Source organism: Chamaea fasciata, unplaced genomic scaffold, assembly GCF_029207755.1.
Source record: "Chamaea fasciata isolate MVZ Bird 193981 ecotype frontalis unplaced genomic scaffold, bChaFas1.0.hap1 SCAF_2, whole genome shotgun sequence".
Classification (NCBI taxonomy): Eukaryota; Metazoa; Chordata; class Aves; order Passeriformes; family Sylviidae; genus Chamaea; species Chamaea fasciata.
In genome coordinates, this window is record NW_027094087.1 from 103427643 (window position 1) to 103447217 (window position 19575).

General features: G+C 38.9%; 1 protein-coding gene and 1 non-coding gene across 3 annotated transcripts in view; both read left to right on the forward strand.

Annotated features, from left to right (window-relative positions):
- POLA1 (DNA polymerase alpha 1, catalytic subunit) overlaps positions 1-19575 on the forward strand; it is a 186526-nt gene that overhangs the window by 11733 nt on the left and 155218 nt on the right. For both annotated transcript variants that reach the window (XM_066176965.1, XM_066176966.1), the window contains exons 11-24: positions 276-388; positions 829-945; positions 7801-7875; positions 8231-8369; positions 9400-9557; positions 10871-10955; positions 11742-11803; positions 12547-12636; positions 14191-14307; positions 15176-15351; positions 15775-15904; positions 16237-16356; positions 17412-17508; positions 18015-18139. In XM_066176965.1, coding sequence (XP_066033062.1) covers positions 276-388; positions 829-945; positions 7801-7875; positions 8231-8369; positions 9400-9557; positions 10871-10955; positions 11742-11803; positions 12547-12636; positions 14191-14307; positions 15176-15351; positions 15775-15904; positions 16237-16356; positions 17412-17508; positions 18015-18139 — 1604 coding nt within the window. The remainder of the gene's footprint in view (positions 1-275; positions 389-828; positions 946-7800; positions 7876-8230; positions 8370-9399; positions 9558-10870; positions 10956-11741; positions 11804-12546; positions 12637-14190; positions 14308-15175; positions 15352-15774; positions 15905-16236; positions 16357-17411; positions 17509-18014; positions 18140-19575) is intronic.
- On the forward strand, positions 17720-17850 carry LOC136286173 (small Cajal body-specific RNA 24). Its single transcript, XR_010719810.1, has one exon. It is a non-coding gene; the product is annotated as a small Cajal body-specific RNA 24 (non-coding RNA).

Consider the following 19575-nt stretch of genomic DNA (forward strand, 5'->3'; position numbering starts at 1 on the left):
AGACTGGCTGTGTAATGCCATTTTGAATTTTACATACCAGGTGTTACTATAGCAATGGAGGTAGAGACATGAAGAATGACACAGGTGTCTGTTGGTAAAGCTGGTGTTTGAAACAATTTAGAATGTGCTGATACATCGGAAAGATTTGTTGTTCAAGCACCTAACACAGAAATGGTTGTGTTTCAGTGCAAGAATACATTACAAGCTGCTTCAAGCAAGATTAGAAATGGTGGATTTTAAAATTGCATTTTGAATTCTTTGCCCTTCTCCCTTAGGTGTGGTATTTTTGTTTGGCAAAGTTTGGATTGAATCTGCAACCACCTATGTCAGCTGTTGTGTGACAGTGAAAAATATTGAGAGAACTGTTTATCTGCTGCCACGTGAAACAGTAAGTGTGACTTTTAAGCACATCAAACATAAGTACCTTTCATTCTGGTTATGGCAGGTTATGAGTTTAGCAGTGTGTTTATGGAAGCTGTTGGATGCCAGTGTTGTCTGATGTAGGTGGTAATGTTAAAGACAATGTGTACACAATATACCCCATGTGAGCTGCAGAGTAGAGCCCTGTGACTTCCTTGACCCTAACAATTGCAGACAAATTTTTACCCTTAGACTTGCTGCTTAGCAAATAAAGTGGTCTTGAAGAATTACTTAAGAAAAGTAAGAAAACTTACTGCTTTTTAAACATTTTAAAAATCTTGGCTGATTGCACTTTAGTTTTTCCGAAAAAAAGAGATACATGATTCATAATAGCAAAGTAAAATTCAACTTATTGTCATGTCCTCTGGCATTTTTGTTAATTTGTAAAACGTCACTTGTGTTTTTGAGGAAATCAGCCTATCTACTGGTAAAGAGACAGAGACTCCAGTAACTATAATGAGTGTTTTCAAGGAATTTAATGACAGCATTTCACCAAAGTACAAGATCATGAAGTTCAAATCCAAGGTTTGTTTGCAAGCATCCTATTTGGTCATTTTCTCTTATTTTGGTTTGTAAGGTGGGGAGGCTGTTAAAATACTGTCCAGGGAGGGGGGTTGTGCCAAAATGCAAATATATAACTCCTGACATGTGTAATTGAACCTGCTTGTAAAAACCATCCAAAATACCTATATTCCTTTAAGAGTGGTAAATCTGCAACATGTTGGTTCCACCAGAAGTTTAAACAATGCTTTTGCAAGTACTTGCTCATTAGCTTCTTTAAACCTGGGTTGAGCGTCAGACTGGCTTGCTGAGCTGTTTTTGAGAATGCGGAACAGATGCAAGTTCTGATACATAAAGCCTTAGTATCAGCTCATGCTGTCCAAGTTTAAAATGAAACATTGTGTTGTCCAGCAGATAAATCAGTACCCTGGGATTACACTGTCTTTGCATTTGACCAGATATCTCACTGAACTTTATCTCTTGGCATGTCTCATCCTTCTTCTCACCTTCACAGATTTATCTTTTTAGAGTGCATGCTGTTCAGAGGGTGGATTGTCATAGTGTGGCTATGCAGGAGGTAACAAGTGAGGACTATCATTCAGTCTTGAAAGCTGTTCTGTGCTTAGAGTTATGGGCAACAGTCTTAAAAGTGTTATTTTGCTGTGCTCTCTTTGCTCAACAAATCTTTAAAATGACTTTGGGCAAACACAGTATTGCTGTAATGGAACCTGGAATGCACATAAATTAATACACTTGTCATGAGTCGGCAGAAAAAGAGCTGATACTGCGGATAATACAGATTTGGACTGAATTAGTTTGCTAATGTCAGAACTTTATTGTCCATTTATGTAGAGCACTTGTCTTTTACAGGGGAGGGCAGAGGTGGGAAGCTTGGGTGGGGGAATGTGGGAAATATTCAAGTCAGGGGAAAAATCTGTTCTGACTGAAGACCTCAGAAAAGTTTATATTTTGTGAAGTAACATGTCATTAGTCTGGCAAAGCTGATTTTCATTAGTTGTAACTTTCTCCATTCTGGCAGTCTTGTGATTTCACAGGATTCATTCCTGAATAGTTAATCAGCAAGTGAGATGATAAGTAAAAACACAGGAAGAATGGAATTTAACAATATGTAAATGAGGGAAAATAAAAACAGTTTGTGTCGTAATTCAGGTTGGAAAGATTTTAAGGAGGTCATCCAAAGCTAGCTAGAGTCATTCTGAAAGTTAAAGTTGTTAAAGTGAAAATGTGGGCAGTGTTTCTCAAATAGCAGAAGTCATGCAAGGCATGACATTTTTTCAGCAACTTGTAGCTCAGTGTGTTATTTACAGAGTTCAGGAAAAATGGATGTGACATTAGTACTTTGTAAAACCTTTTTTTTTTTTTTTTTGGCACTGGCTTGTTTCCTCTCTCAAAACTCTGGTGTAAATTTAGGTTTTTCAGTTTTCTGTTATTTTTCATGTGTACTTGATTATAACATAATTACATGTGGGATCAGTAATAAATTTACTCTGAAAGGAGTAAATTTAACAATAGGTAAAAACCAAGTTGCTGATAGTTCACTGTAGAAAAATCCTTTCAGGAATGAGGGCGAGAATTCAAAGAAGAACAATTTTTCATTAAAAGAGGATAAAAACACTTGTACTCTAAAAAAAAAGAGGGAGAAAGGTCTCCAAAAAGATGCCGATCTGCTTACAGAATCTTGGGAAACCTCCATCTTTTCCATGGTGTGCCAAGTGAGAATAATGTGAATGAGGTAATAGAGTAATGTAGTTGAATGTTCAAAGATGGCTCTTAAAAATCAAGGTAAAACCTGTGAAATTTATACTGAGCTTACACATAACTCAGGGCAGAAGACCCAAATGTGTTGTCTGGGTTCATGGCTACAGTACATGTGGAGTCCCTGGATGTAGCACAGGAGTAGGGAAGTGGGAGCACCAAGACACTGTTGAGATTTTTCCCTTAAATATTATAACACTTGGTCACCCTCATGAGGAAAGATTAACTCAAGTGACTACAGGTACAAAAGATGGCAATTAGAAGGGTGAGATAAAAGGAGAATCAGTTATACCAGAGATGACTGTGAAAGAGCTTTTAATTTTTTTTAGCTAGTAATTGAACAATAATGAGAAGACCTGTTTGCTCTCTAGAAACATTAAAAGGGGATGAGCAGCAAGAGAGCTTCTTTAAAGGACAGTTTTAGCAAAAGAATGAATTTGTAATTTTTAATTCATGAATAAATTAGGCAGGGTAGTTGGGGCTGGGAAGCTCTGAAATAACCTATCAGAATTGTTTCTGAACAGTAAGAGTTCAAGTTATGTTGAATTCTTAAGTAAACTGAGTTTCAGTAAAAGGATAAAAGCTATCCAGCTTTATTTTGTTTGTGTAATTTTCTGCTAATTTTGACAGAAGGGGTTTAGTGAGAATTGGAGATAGTAGGAAGGTATGGCAGTAGTAATATGGGAGGTAGGAGAAAAGACAGGATGGTAGAGCAGGCCTGTTAGTGGGGGTCTTTGGAGGATTATTCAAAGATCGTATTACAGTAACTCAGGTACTCCAGATTACACAAAATTGACTCTGAACAAGTGGCACCAAATCTGGCCAGGTTTATGCCTCTGCAGCAGGGAGGCTTTGGACTCTCTGCAAGGTAATTGTAGAAGTAATGGGGTTGTTCCATTACTGTGCCCTCCTTTTCTTCTGTTCTTCCCTGAGATACCTGAATTTGCCTGGTTATATACCTGAGCCTGTTTTTCACAAGGAGTCATCAACCTCCTTTTTATGGTACTCATACCACCAGAGACAAGGTGTTGTTATCAGCCCTTGCATCTGTGTGTCCATAGGGCTGCGCAGGGCTCTGGAATTGGTTTGTGGCACTCACCTAAACGAATGCTCCAAAGAAGTGACCTTTACCCAGTTGTGATCCTCTGTGGTAAAGAGCTAATGTGCTTTAGTAGATCTCCCCTGCTCTGTGATGTGCACCCAGTGGTTCAGTGCTGTGTTGTCAAGGGTTGGTGTCTTAAAAGATTTCAAACAAACTAATGGCTGCGTTGCTCAGGTGAGGCTTGTGAGCAATGCATTCAGAGTAACATGAAGTCTCAGTGTTTGCATAGTACAGTGAAACTGAAAACCACTCCTCTTCCATCATTAGCTGGAAATCAGGAAGGTTACTGGCATCCCTGCCATGCACCCAGAGTTCTTTTATTGAGAATACCCCTTTCTGTGATGATGTGGAGACACTGAGACAGGTTGTTCTCTGTACTCTTGGCCTTGCCAGCACCCAACTTTGTCCCTTTGAACACACTTAAGCCATATCATTTCCTGCTGCACCTGCTGCTAATTGTAGCTTCAATGGGTTGCACTGCTGCCAAGTTAGCAAGTCTTCACAAATCAATTTGAAAGCAGCCTTACTCCACTTAGGAACTTAGCAGCTAATCACTGCTGCTCATTTCTGCTCTCTGAAGGGCCACTTGAAGGGCAGATTATTCTGCAGCAAGCATTCATTCACTGAGTTATGACCAGACGCTGGTGTAATTGAGCTGAGCTCTGTGGAATAACGCAGATGAAACACTACAGCAGACTATTTTTATACTATGTTCATTTTGCGTTTGCAACAAGAACTTGTTGGAAGCCTGAGAGGCATTTTTTTTTCCCCTTAAATTAAAAAAAAAAAAAAGGAGGGGGAGCACCAGTGAGATGTGCTAAAAGCAGTGCATTGCCATCTAATATGTTACAGCTCTGATCTGCTTGTGTTATGTTAGGTGCTGCTGTGGCTCAGCAGTTCAGATCTACATTTGCATGGTAATTTGCGATGCTGATCTGGCTTCATAGTGGTGCTCTTCTTTTAAGTTATGTTACACTTCTGTGTCCATGAAACTGTTGATGCCATAGTAGTTTTTGGATTTGTCTGCTTCCTATTTATAGCAGAGGTCCCTCTTGTCTGCTGCCCGGGGTTTTCAGCCTTACAACTGCAGTAGTACTTGAAGTAACTGCTTCTTGTAGCACCCTGAGGGAACTTGCTGATGCTGTTAATTTAAGGAAAAAAACCCCAGCCATCCAACCCCCCCCAAACCAAATAACTTCAAGTTTGCCTAACTGTGTATGTATTTTGTTAATTTGTAAATTTTATTCCCATTTATGGTGGTTTTGCTTTTTCTTATTAAACTGTCTCTAGTGGTATGTTATGCTGAGTCTTGTGTATAAAGTGGTGAACATGGTGTGTTGTCCTGTGAGAAATGGGATTTTTAATTTAAGGTACCTTTAGGAATTCCTGTAGTAAAGTAATGTGCTAGCATAGTTACGACATAGTATAATAACAATAGTATGTGACAGTGGTGCAGATGGTTTGTAAAGCACTACAGGGCAGAACACACATATGACATGGTAGAGCATGGCATTTCAGCAGGTGCCAGAGCACTGTTGCACAGGATATTGTAATAATTTGGAAAATGAAGGCAGCTATTCTTAGAAACTGACAAGCTGTGGTGTAGAAAATTGTTATTGTTCTTGAAGAAAGCAGAAGTGATACTTATTTTTCTAAAGTTGTACTGAACTTCAGACTTCTTGAACTGTCTTAGAGATACATAAACAAACTTGACTACTTTCTAGTAAAACCTAAGTCACTTAAAGTGAAAAATACAGTAGCGTCACAGAAATGATCTGCTGTAAGCATGCGATAAAAGCTGGCAGATGGTTGGAAAATCATCTCTCTTGGGTTCCTCTCTGGAGTGCTGGTACACAAAAGCCTGCAGTGTGAAGGGAGGAGTTATGTGCAGTTACAGGGATGCAATCTGACTGGGATCATGGACATGTGGGATGTGGTTAAGACAGGCTGGGATAGCAAGGAGGGGGAAGCCCTTTTGCGTATCAGAGCAATGGGAATGCAGGGAGCCCTGCTTGAGGGTGGGCAAAGAGCTAGTCAGGATTAGAGGATGGACTAATGGAAAGGACATCATGGTGGAGAAAGGAAAGCCAAATCCCACCTGGAGTTGGGTCTGGTGAGGGAGAAATAAACCAGTAGGAAAGGCTACTGTAGACTAGGAGAAAAGTGTGCTGGCAGGGACAGGAGGTGTGGAGACAGAGGTCATGGGATGAGTTGTGATATTGCCTGTCTTCTTCACCTTGGTCCTTACTGCTTAGTCCTGCTTTAGCAATCTCTGATGCCCAAGAGACCAGAAGGAAAGCCTGAAGCATAGAAGACTTGTTCTCAGAGGAGGAGGATCAGGTTAGGCCACATTTAAACAAACTGTACAGATAAAGGCACGTGCCATCTGATGGGCTGCACCTCTGTGTGCAGAGGGAGCTGGCCAGTGTCAGAAGGTGCTTGGGAGTGTTTGGTGTGGATTCACAGAGAGAAAATGATGCTTCACCAAGCTGGTAGCCTTCTGGGAGGAGATGGGCTGGTTTGGTGGACAAGAGGAGAGCAGTGACTGTTGTTTATCTTAACTTTAGTAAGGCTGTCAACGCTGCCTACCATAGCATCCTCACAGAAAAGCTGATGGAGCGGGGGCTAGTGAAGTGGGCAGAGGGGTGGACTGAAAACCAGCTGCCCTACTGGCCTCAAAGTGTTGTGATCACTGGCACAAAATCCAGGTGGAGGCCAGTCCCTAGAGGTGCACCCCAAGGGTTGATACTAGATCCAGTGCTGCCGAGCATCCATAACGATTTGGATGGTTGCACAGAGCACACACAGAGCAAGTCTGCAGGCAGTGCAAAAGCAGGAGGGGCTGATATGCCAGATGGATGTGCTGTCAGAGGAATTTCCACAGGCCAGATATATCTTATGACCTACAGGAATCCCATCAAATACTAGAAAAAGGAAATGGTCCTGGAATAACCTCAGGCATTAGTAGATGATGGTGGCTGACTGGCTGGAAAGCAGCCTTGGAGGGAAGGACCTCCTCATCTTGGGACACTTGAGGTTGGACAAGAGCCAACCATGTACTCTTGGGGAAAAGACTGCCATGGGCATTACCCGCAAGTGTCAAGAGTTGGTCCTTTCCCCTTTGCAGCCCTGGTGAGCACCTGTGGAGTGCTGAGCTCCTCTGTGTGAGGAATAATGTGTGCTGCTGGAACAAATCCAGAATAGGACCACAAAGATAATTACAGAGCCTGGAGCATCTGTCATGTGAGGAGAGGCTGAGAAACTTTGGACTGCTCAGCCTGGAGAAGAGAAGGTTCAGGGTGAGGGATTGGCAGTGCAAATCTTAATTGTTCATAAACATTTGATGAGCATGAGTGAAGATGACTCTGGCAGACTTCTTGCTGGTGCCCAGTGGAGAGCAAGAGCAACAGATACCATTTGAAACACATGAAATTTATCAGAACATGAACCACTCCCTTACTGTAATGGAGATCAAGCAATGGCACAGGTTGCTTGGAGAGGCTTTGGAGTCTCCATCCTTAGGGATATTCTTATCTGACTGGAGAGAGCCCTGAGCAACCCACTGTGATTGACCCAGCTCTGAGCAGGCAGCTGGACTAGACAGTACGTGGAAATCCCTTTCCATCTCAGCCTTTTTGGGATTTTACAGTGATCTGCAACCACCAATTCTCATGAGCATGTCTGAAACCTGTGAATTTAAAGAATATTTCTGAGTTTGCCTAACTACCAGATGGGTTTTTTGGTAGTGGTTTGTATATTTGAAAGTCAATTCTGTAGAAACTCTTAATGCTAAGAAAACATCTAGAGATTAAAAACAGGCACTAAAATATTCTTAGTGTCTTTGGCTGGTTGTAATGAGTTACAGAATTGGTAATACATGATCAAGCCAATGATGTTTGAAATGTGTGTTTCGCCTGGCCTTTTTTTCTTAAGCATTGTATTGGACAGAATGAATATTCAGTTGGGAGATACTGAAAATATAATACCTTTGTTTTATATAGAAAGTGGAAAAATACTACGCTTTTGAGATTCCGGATGTACCAGCAAAATCTGAATACCTAGAAATTAAATATTCAGTGAGTATAATTATTCTGATAAAATACCATAACTTGCTTTTTATCTAAGTTTACAACGTGAGGCGTTTCTGTATTAAAATGGTCATTGAACAGTGTAGTCTTGGCTGATGTATCCAGTGTGGATGAAGAGTTTAAACTTCAGTGTGTTTTTACTTTACTGTCCTGATTTTTAAGTGGAGCCTATAGTGTGATTTCCTCAATTACTGTAAGGTATTGTGGGTTAGGGCTTTGCTTGCGGGGAATGATGGTGATTTCAGTACTGTGTAGTTTTGTTAAGGTGCTGTCTGAATATGGTGTGTCAACCCTGAAGACTTCTGTGGGGTGAAATGACTCACTGCTCCCTGTTACTTGTTAGGCTGATTACCCTCGGCTTCCCCAAGATCTGAAGGGACAAACATTCTCACATGTCTTTGGAACCAACACCTCTAGCCTGGAACTTCTCTTGATGAATCAGAAGATCAAAGGACCCTGCTGGCTGGAAATAAAAAATCCACGTATGGTGGTTTGCATGTGAAATACCTGGTTACCAGGAAACACATATAATTATAGATTGGGGAGGGAGGGGAAATGTAAATTGTATGGATGAATTATCATTTTGTACATTAACCTTGCAACTTATTGGTTTAATTTTCATTATCTAGTACAAATTGTAACTTATTCCTCCTTTTTTGGAGTGACAGCTATCCATATAAAGTTGTGCACTGTACAGATGAGGTTATAACTTTGAATGCCTGTGAGAGGGAACTGTGCACTGCCTAGCAGGTGCTGTTTGATGCATACCCTAATGCCGTGTATATGGAGCAAAACTTACTTGACTTGAAAACGACTCATCTTTCTGCTCTTGATAACTTAATTTGGTTTTTTTTTTTTCTGCAAATATCTATTTTTAAGAAGAAACAGCTGCTATATGGGGGTTTTTGTTTGTGAATTAGGTTTTTATTTATTTTTTCCTGACACTTGGAAAAGTTTGTGGTGTGGAGCTGTTTTAGTTTTAAATCCTTTCTGCCTCGTGAATGGCGTGCAGCACTCACAGGTGGTCATGCTGCTTTATTTTGGCTTGGTAAAAGCCCTTTATTCAATGTGTGCTGCATATTCCCATGAACATAGGGATGTTGATCATGCTGGAGAAAAGATACATCTGTTACTGCAGTCTCCTGGGGGACTTCCAGTGTAGAACTGACTGTATGAATGTTGACACCAGGGGGGTTCTGCTCTTCAGCAGCTTGCTGTCACTGGCAGAACTGATACCAGGATGGATGACTCTATGTAAAGCTTCCTGAAGTATTTTTTTGGGTTATGCAGACCTTGATCCAAATCTTCTCTTTCTTATTTGGTGTTGAAGAGCTCCTGCTGACCTGGAAGTGGGCCCAGGGAGTTACCAAAAATTGGGCAGGATTAGTGTGGGTCTTGGACTATCCCACCAGGGCCAGACGTTTAAAGGATGTGCTCTGTGCAGCAGTGCCATCAGAGAAGCCTTGTCTGTGGTTCCCAGAAGAATGGAGGTGGTTTGTGTTGTTTCCTCAGAGCCTTCAAATCAGCCAGTCAGCTGGTGTAAAGTGGAGGCTGTGGTCATGAAGCCTGGCTTGGTGAATGTAGCTAAAGATCTTTCTCCTCCTCCTCCTCTGGTGGTCATGTCCTTCAGCATGAAGACCATTCAGAACCCAAAGACTCACCAGAATGAGGTAACTCATCTATTCTAATTTTGGTTTAGTTTTGTTTTGTTTTGCATGTACTAAAAGTTTCTTAAGGCTTGGAAGAACCTCATAAAACCTGTTTAAATGTGTTTACTATTGGAAAGTTTCTCTGCTCTGGGCTTTTCAAAGAAATTTTTACTGCGGTCTCACTCTGGGCTGGGGGGCCTGCTTGGTGAGAATGTTTACACAGTGGATCCTGTGTGTGTTTTCAAGCCTTCTGTTTTTTCTGTTATGCCTCATAGCTATAAGAGCTATATGAGACTGTCTCAGCACAGCTGTTAATGGATTAGTTTATTAATTTATTAATTAGTTTTAATTAATTAATTAATTTAGAGGTAATCATAGGTTATAGGTAAAATGACCAGGCTTTTTTGCTAATAAAACTAATTTTAAAAATTTGCTCTTGATCTTAGAGTACCTGCAATTCTGCTGTAAGATCTTTCCTCAGAAAGGAGAGATGTAGGGGTCCACTCTCAGTTGTGGACTGCAGACCACAATATGTACTTAGGCACTTTTTTTTTTTTTTTTAACATAACTCTCATAAACGTTGGAAGAGATGCAATATTTACAAATAGTATAGGATAGTTGTTTCTGGTTAATTGAATTTAAGACTAATAGGTTGGCAAATATTTCAAGCAGAATTATTCCTGATGCTGAATTTAAATTTTTTTGGTGGAAGTATGGAAAATATGTTGTTTCTGGCCAAAGTAATGGAACATACACAAGGTACCAACAGGACTTGACTTGGGAAGATGCTTTAAAGTCTTTTTGCTTTGTTTTCTGTTGGGTTTTCCTGATCAGTGTCTGGGGAGCCAGCAAAGCCATCCTGCCAGCAAAGGAATCAAATGCATCATTAAAGCTACTGGCTTCCAAACATTAAATCTCTTGGCTCCTTGGCAGTGTTGACTGCTTGCTTAGGGGCAGCCCTTCCTGAGGCAAGGCTTCTCTGCCCTGCTAACACCTCCCCTGCCCTCCATAGGGAATCCTTTACACTCTGGGGTCTGGTCAGATTCAGAACAAAAACTGATAAAAGTAGAATTTTTCCAGAGTGAATTATTTTTCCTCTCAAATTTATAATCCTTTAGGAGCAAGAACTATTTTATTTTCCTTGAGATCAATTGATAACTTTCTTCTTTTCAACTATTTGTAGTTGGAATTAATGTAAGAAATATCTGTTGGAGAAACAAGAGAAAAGAGATGAGGAACTCTTAAAAAAAAAAAAGGATGGAAGAAATCAGTATGGATAGTAGTCATGCTTATTTGTGCTTATGAGTTGTTTGTTCTGTGTCTCCTTGGTATAGGTTGTGGCTCTTGCAGCTCTGGTTCATCAGAAATTTCCTTTGGATAAAGCTCCACCTCAGCCTCCTTTTCAAACACACTTTTGTGGTATGTACTTGGAACAGTTTGAGTAGAAAAATCATTAATTCAGTGGGGGGTTTTTTTGTTTGGTTTTTTTTTTTTTTTTTTTGTTCTGTTTTGGCTTTTGGTTGTATGTGGGGGTTATATTAATTTCTTTTTTAAAATTTTTATATCTTTCTGTTGCTACACAATAATGGCCTAAAATAGACAACTGACAAAATTTCAACTCCTGGACAGCCTTTTCTCCCCATTTTTAACTTCACTGGTTACTGACTTTTTATCCAAGACTTAATTAAAAAAAATTTAGTTTGAGATGATGCCAAGTAACCCTGCTCTATACAGTTTCCCATAATTTTTATTGGTTTTACTCCATCTTTCTCTGCCTGTTAATTTAGACAGTTTATTTACTGTCACTTTAGTTATTTTTCTGCTCAGCTCTTCTAAATGGAAGTATTTATAAACAAATTTTCTTAAGGGAAAAAAATCTTGCAGCAGTGTCATTGGAGTAATATCAGCTAAACCTTGAGATTCAGACCCTGACGGAAAGTGATGAGGTGTTGAATGCTTGTGAGAGGAAGTTCTTCAGGAGCTGTGGCCCATAGTTTTAATGTCCAGTGATAACCTCAAACATGACTGATTCAGATTGGTTAATTGCTTTAGTAATTACTTAGTTATCTTCAAGACAGTATTCACTTAAAGCTGGTGTTTAAGAATTAGAGGCCAGTTTTCTCAGCTGACTTTGTTGTGAATGGGTGCTTATGGGGAGGGCACAATCAGGAACTTGTATATAAGTACAAATACCACTTTTTGCAGCTGTTTCCAAACCGAGTGATTGCATTTTTCCTTATGACTTCAAAGAAGCCGTTAAAAAGAAGGTAATTTCAATTTGTTACCCTTCTGATTACAGTACCTTGTAGAATATGAACTTTGTGGTGCTTTTGGTAAGTGGTGAAGAGAAATAGTCAAAGGAATGGAATGATTATTTAGTTAGTTTTCCACTCTGCAAACTTAAATCCAGGTATTTATTCTGTGTTGCTTGTAAAAAAGTGTTGTGTGCTCTGTGAGACTCAGTACTGCTGCTAATTGTGCTCTTAAAGTAGATGGGCTGTTAGGAAAGTTGGAAGGATTTTGAAAAGAGGCTAAAATTGTGGTTAATTTTCATTATACCTGACTCTGCACTCGTAGTAAACAGGGAGAATTTGTTTCTTCTTTTCTTGCAGAGTAAAGTCTGTCAGAATTTAGAAGATGTCCTTCTAAAGGGTGGTGGTAGAGCTGACAGAATAATAAAGTAACCTATTTTTGTTTTTCCTCTGTTTCTGTGTGATTTTAAAATCTGTGAGTGAAGGATGCATATGGAGCGTTTTCCTGGTGTGCTTGATTCTTACAAGGCTCTTAAAATATCACTAGACACCTGCATTCAAAAGTAGAATGGGAAAAAGCCTCTAAGAAAAGCTTTCCAATGTCTACGGGAGTGAGAAAAAAAATCCTTGCATTACAGAAGGAAACAGTAGAACTCTGTGGTGCTTTGTTATTGTCTTGTAACTAGCAGGGGAGAGGAGAGGCTTCCATTTTAAACTTATTGGGTCATTGAAATCAGGTGCTCTCTTGCTCCTTTTAGAATGCTAAAATAGAAATTGCTGCAACAGAGAGAACACTGCTGGGGTTTTTCCTTGCGAAGATTCACAAAATTGACCCAGATGTTGTTGTGGTGAGTAGTTCTGAGACTTTGAGAGTTAAAGTATACTGTCAGTTGGTCAGCTTTGTTCTTTTGTCCCCTTATAGGCTTTTTAATGCTTGTCTTAGACTACCTTATGAATTGAGTTTGCTTATGAGACAGCAGGTATATTTTGATACAAAGATGATACAGAATTTTCCCTGACAGCATTTTATACATACTATTATTTCCTATAATAGCTAAAATAGGCAGTATTTTCACAATATCTGAAACAAGTTTGTTTTTTTTTCTTTACTCAGAAAGACAATACACAACAAAAAAACTCTGATTTTCTAGAGAAATGGGAACTCTTGGTGTACTTAAGATTCTGTTGCAGTTCAGATGCTCGTATAATTTCTGTTTATGCTATAAATAAAGTAACCATCTATATAAATCCACGAGATCCGAGCGAAGTTTAGCGATAAGCATTCTAATGTTTTCTACTGTTTTACCAGCTGAGGGTTTATTATAATTACTCATTTTCTTGGTTTTTTTTTGCTATGTTTAATTAACAGTTCTGACTTTCACATAATACAGTTCTGAAGACAATTTGAAGTTGGTTTTAAGTCTGAGGTTGATTACATACAACTTGTTAGGTTGTATGTATTTACCTGACTTCTGTAGGTAGATACAAATAATTAAGTGATGGGAATATGATGAAATGAGCAGTCAGTGCCTGGTGTTTCCAGCTCACTGCAGCTGGTATCCAGTGTTTGCCCTATGACATGAGCTTCCTGGTGGCTGTGGCAAGGAATCAGAAGGAACACTGCAACCAGTGGCTTAAAACTGAAGATGCCAAGAGCTGGGGTGTGAGAGCTCCTATCCTGGAAACAGCAGAGCTGTGTTAGTGTGGTTTAATTTGCAGCTGTTTTAATTAGTGCTGTTGAAATGCTGCTCCCATTTTAAGGAGCTGCTTCTATAGCACAGTCTTGCACTGCACAGAGGTACCTGCTGGAGTGGACCTACAGTTCCTGGTGGCTGGCTCATGTTCCTCAGGGTAGCATTTTGCTTTCAGCTGAGGGTACAGACCAGTGTCATCAATGTAGTTACCACTGTTTAAAATAGTGCTGGAGTGCTTTGATATGTAAATATTGCTTGCAAGGTGTTCCTACCCAGATTTAACAGCTGTTCCTGTTGAAGGATCAAAGGAAAAAAATTACAGTATTTTGATGCCACTATTGTGACTTTCACAGATGGAGAGAAAAGGAATTACTCTTAGCTCTAATTTATATGCTCAATGGAGAATGTTGTGGATTTTTCTGGAAAGCTTTAAATCCTAAGCTCTGGTATCAAAGCATGAAGCTGTATTGTATGTGCTATGAGCCAGTTATACAGCTGATTTTGGTATTCTGTTGAACAGCGTTGTTAGTGTTAAGACTAATGAGTGCTGTTGATGAACGTTCTCTTAGAAAGTGCTTTCTACAAGAGAGATAATGCCATCAATTAGTTGGAAAAAATCACAAAGGGCAAAGGAATACTGAGTGTGTGAAAGTAAGTCTTTCAATTTGCATTTGTTGTAACCTTCTTTGTTATTTTTTCTACTTCAAGGGTCATAATATTTATGGATTTGATCTGGAAGTGCTGCTTCAAAGAATTAATTTGTGCAAAGTCCCTCACTGGTCCAAGATAGGTCGACTGAGGAGATCTAATATGCCAAAGCTTGGGGTAATAAGATTGCTTAAGTCTTTTAAGCCCCTTTATGTTGCCTGTGATTAAAAATAAATTAGTTTTTCTGAGGAATTGTAAATGTGACACTGATGTATTTTGACTGTTGGTCATACTGAATTTCGTGGGTCCCAGATCAGAAATTATGAGTGTTTATATGACTTTTATTACAGTAATAGGATAAACTGATTTTCAAGTTAGGCTAATTTAGTTTACTTATCTCAACTAGATGGCAGTAATGACAGATTAATTGCAGTAGTCTTTACTGTAACTGTCTTTGTCTGCTGAAACTGTAAAATGAGAAGAAGCAATTTGGATTGATGGGTGAATCATCTCATAGAGAGCTGCTAAGATAATAATTCTGTAAGTCTTATTACATATTTGTTCAGAGGACAATGTGTGAAGCTTGGAGTATTGAAGTGTTGAATATGGCTGTGTTCTTGCCTATTCCTGTCCTTCCTAGAGGCCAAGTTGGGTATTTCTGTGTGGTTCTCATCCTGCTGTCATTGACACAAAAAGTATCCTTGAAGGAAAGACAAAATCCACATGCAGGTTCTTGTTGGAGCTATTCTAATGATTGAAGAAAAAAAGCATGACAGTTTAAGAGTTAAGGTATAACTGGCAGTGAAAGTTAACTGTTTCTCAATATCTGCATACACTGAAAGATACCATGGGTTCTTTTGGGGCATAATTATAAGTCCTTTAGTATTAGTGGTATTTAATAGAGTATTTGAGTACTTAGTGACCAACTGATTCACCTACTGACTTGACTGAGTCCTGTAAACATATATTGTGGGTAGATGTTTTTGGTTAATGTTTGTGTGTTTCATTTCATTTGGGTTTTCTCTCCTTATGTAATATGATGAAGGGCCGAGGAGGGTTTGCGGAAAGGAATGCTGCCTGTGGTCGAATGATCTGTGATGTAGAAATTTCTGCTAAAGAACTAATTCGTTGCAAAAGTTACCATTTGCCTGAACTGGTTCATCAGATTTTGAAAACAGAGAAGGTAACAATTCTACCAGAGGAAATTCGAAATATGTACAGGTATGTTGCTGATTGGGGGTTTTAATCCTTCTCTGGAGAGCAGAGGAGCTGGTTCCTTGACACACATTTTACTTTTGCTTACTTGATTTGTCATGGGGATGCTGACTTAGCATACTGGGATTTGAAAAGTTAAATACCGTCTTAACGTTATACAATAATGTTTCGAACTATTTGTGGTGGCTACTGGTGGCTTATTATGTATGAAGCAAATTGATTTGGGGGAACATTGGTGTAGACACACTAACAGGAGATGCAAGCCTGAGTTTTGGGGTGGTTTTTCAATTACAAGACCTTGCTCTAAAAGTCATCAATTGTGTGCTACAGCTACTGTGGTTCTGTACAGCACATAGGTCTAAACTCTACAGAGTACATTGGAGATTGATTTTTGAGATCTTTGCTGGGCCATGCCCCTTCTTTCCCCAGTGATTCTCCTCGCTTACTGTTCCTGCTGGAAAACACCTGGACAGATGCCAAATTCATTCTCCAGGTCATGTGTGAGCTGAATGTTCTGCCACTGGCTCTTCAGATAACAAACATCTCTGGGAATGTCATGGTACATTTTTATTACTTTCCACTCCTCTCCACTGTCTCTCCCCAAACAGTTCCATGTTTTCTGTGTTTGATTTGCTGGGTTTAATTTCTAAACACTGATTTAGAATGCACTATGCTCTAAATTTTTGGCTGTTAAGAGTAGGAGAGTTCAATGTTCTAATCAAGTAATAATGTAAAACTTCCCTAAAAATGTCACATTTGAGTTCTGTGCACAGTGATGATACAGAATAATAGTAATACTAGGTGAAGTGAAATGGTTGGAGGTCATTAGTCTGTTTTGCTGTCAGTGTTTTCTGTGCTTTACTTTGAGTTCCCTTTTCACCCCCTCTTTAGTCGAGGACATTGATGGGCGGACGATCTGAACGAAATGAGTTCCTGCTGCTTCATGCCTTTCATGAGAAGGATTACATAGTGCCAGACAAACAAGTTTTCAAAAAGCCTCCACAGAAGCTGGTGGGTCCAGTTTTTTTCTTCCCAAGAATTTTTCATTTAAAAAAAGGAAAAAAACATTCTTTCATCTTTTGCATGTTTACTGTTCTGTGGGAACACAAAGAACCCCAAACATAACTCAGATATAACTTAATGGTACAGCATATGCTTAATTAAAACATTGTTTTGTTTGGAATTGATAATGAGAGTGGGACAATGTAACAGCTTTTCCATTGCATCACAGATCTATAAAAACTCAGTTGTTCTGTTGGCTTAAAATTAAAGTAAGCTAAGTACTTGTCTGTGTGGGAAAACAGTGAAGAAGACAATCTGTGTTAATATCTGCATTTAGTTATTTTGATGAACAGTATTTCAAGAAAAATTGTTATATGGATGAAATATTGAAAGATATTTAAAAAACACCTTTGTATAATAATAAAATAATAATTATAGAAATATCCAGATGTTTGTTAGTGAACAAATTAAAATTTGAGAAAGTATTTGCGTTTCACTATATTTTGCTTTTTAGTTTTAAGTAAGTTCAACAGCAAACTTGAAAGCAATAATTTTTGTTGATTGTATTGTTGCATCAAAGTAGCGCTGGAATTCTAAATGATTCAGAATAGAATTGAACAACTGGGAGAAGAATTCTTAGTACAACATAACAAACGCCAGAATATTCTTTAGGTCAGAAGTAATGTTTTTATTATTTATATTCAAGCCCAGCCATTAATTGGACAATCATACCACTTCTGGGTCACGAGTTGATTTTTTTCATAGTGTGGCCTTTTACAGCCAGTTGGAAAAGGCCTTCTGGTGCCATGTTGAATGATAACAATGCTTTAAGGTCTTTGTAGTCTCTTGTTAGCAGTTTTTTCCTGTCAGAGTTGGTTTGAATGCTGTTTTGACATGTAGAGAGCTTTAGTTAGGATCATTATGAAAACACCATATTTTGCGTATATTTTAAGAGGAGTTGTGCATTGACTCCCAAATTTATATTTGACTTGCCAAAAATAACTCCTCTAACGTTACAGAAATCTTAAAGACTAGATAATGACTTTTTTAAATGCCAAATGTAGGTGGATGAAGATGAAGATTTTGAAGATCAGAATAAATCAAAGATAGGGAAAAAGAAAGCAGCATATGCTGGGGGCTTAGTCTTGGATCCCAAAGTCGGTAAGATGTTGCAATTTTCTTTCTTAAATAAAGTTAGAGACAGGTAGGTTATATTAATACAGAGAGATTGCTGTGGGAAATCTGTGTTTGTGGAAGTTTGGTGTTGTGGTTGTGAGGGGAATCTTGTTGCATACAACAAAATTCCCAGCATTGATTGTGGAATTGCTTTTTTTGAGGAATTAGGACTGTATATTTATGTATAATTTTCTAATGGACACGTAAGTTTTCTTTCAGTTTCTCCTCTATGTGGGGAAAACTGTACAAGTGTCCTATAGTAACACAGAAGCTATCTGTTCAACTCTGGTGAGTTAATGGGGTTGGATCGTTCCACTTCTGACAGCTTTCTGTAAAGGGCAGTGGTGCATCTCAACAGCTGCTTGAAGGGATTTTAGATTTTGGAAATGTGGTACAATGTATTACTGTCACTTAAATATTAATGGAGGAGTTGTGTGAAGTCCTTTGGGAGACTTGAGTAATTATGACTTTTGTTTTAAACTCTGTTTTAGGTTTTTATGACAAGTTTATTTTGCTTCTCGACTTCAACAGCTTGTACCCATCTATTATCCAGGAGTTCAACATCTGCTTTACCACAGTGCAGCGACTGTCATCAGAAGCACAGAAAAGGGCAGAGGTTTGCATGCTTTAACTTGTGGCTTAAATTACAGCCTTAACTTCAGAGTGTTTTCTGTGAATCAGCTCCTTAAGAAACTGTTACTTTTCACTGTTGTTGTTTGTTTTTTTTTTTTGTCCCCTTTCACACGTAAAAAGTGATTCTTGTTTAAAGATGTACCATATTAATTTGTGGGTTAGGACTTTTTGGAGTATTTTGTGTCTTGTCACCTTCCTTTCTGTAATACTGTTATAGAATCTTGGTAAGTTCTCTCCCATCTAATCTTGGTATCCTCATGAAACAAGATTTTTACTGAGACTCTGACCCTTTTCAGCCATCCTCCCTAGGAATTCCTGAGCCCCTTTACTAGTTTCATCCTAGCTTGATTGAGGCTTCCTGAAGTTAAGTTGTAAAGGAATCAATGCAAATATACCTGATGGAGGTAGGCAAAAGTCTCATGCTTTCTATAGGAGAGAATACAATTGTGAGCTCAAGCCTTATTAGACATCGGGAAGATTGTGTGTGACTTGGGTGGGTGATGTTGTGACTGTGTGAGCTGTGGCACCAGCTTCACAGAAAGTCATGCTGTTAAAACTATGTTAAACATAACTGAAAAACCTCCTGAAGGTACAGTTGGATGCACTGCTTTATGAACAGCTGTGTTGGCTCTGGCTTATCCATGGCTGGGGATTCTCATTTCCTCAACTGTGCTGAAACCCTTTTGGTGGAGCTGTGCTATAAACTGAAGCATTGAGCTGGTCAGGTCTAAAGGTTAAATCAGAGGCTTTTGTTTTTAACTGGTATCAGCTCACAGGTTGGAGTTAGTTAGTCCTGTAGCAGCTGAAATATGAACACCATAGCAGAAATGAGGAGACAAGTATGTGGAATTCTGTCAGTAAGTTCCTTCAAGCTGTCTTTGGATTTTCCCTGCTTTCTGAAGTGTGCTTCAACCTGAAGCAGCTAATTTTGATTTCTCTCACTGTATGATGTTTAATCAGGCTTTGGTGTAATTTCTTGTTAGAGTTCTCCTCAGACTGCTTTACTAAACTTGCCAACCCCACCGCATCTATATTGCCCTTCTTTTGTACATTTCTGTCACTTTCATTGTGCTTGAAATACCTTTCCATTTTTGCTGATCAACCATTTCTTCAGTCATGCTAAGAAGGTGTCCTTTCTGCTATGTTGTTTTGCTATAATCAAGAGTTGCTTGGGGTGGAGTTTTTGTTCTACTGCTGTGCTCGATTTCACTTTTGTCAGTTGTATCATTCAAAGTATCAGTTCCTCAGAGCAGGTGCTCCTTTTGACAGGTCTGAACACCAAAAGTACTTATGGGATGATGAAAAAGGGATGGATTTTTCAGCACAGAAAGAATTGCTGTGTGTGTACTTTTCTTTATATTTTTGTATTTATCTATATATACCTAATAATGAGAATGTGTGCATGTTATCTGGATTTTT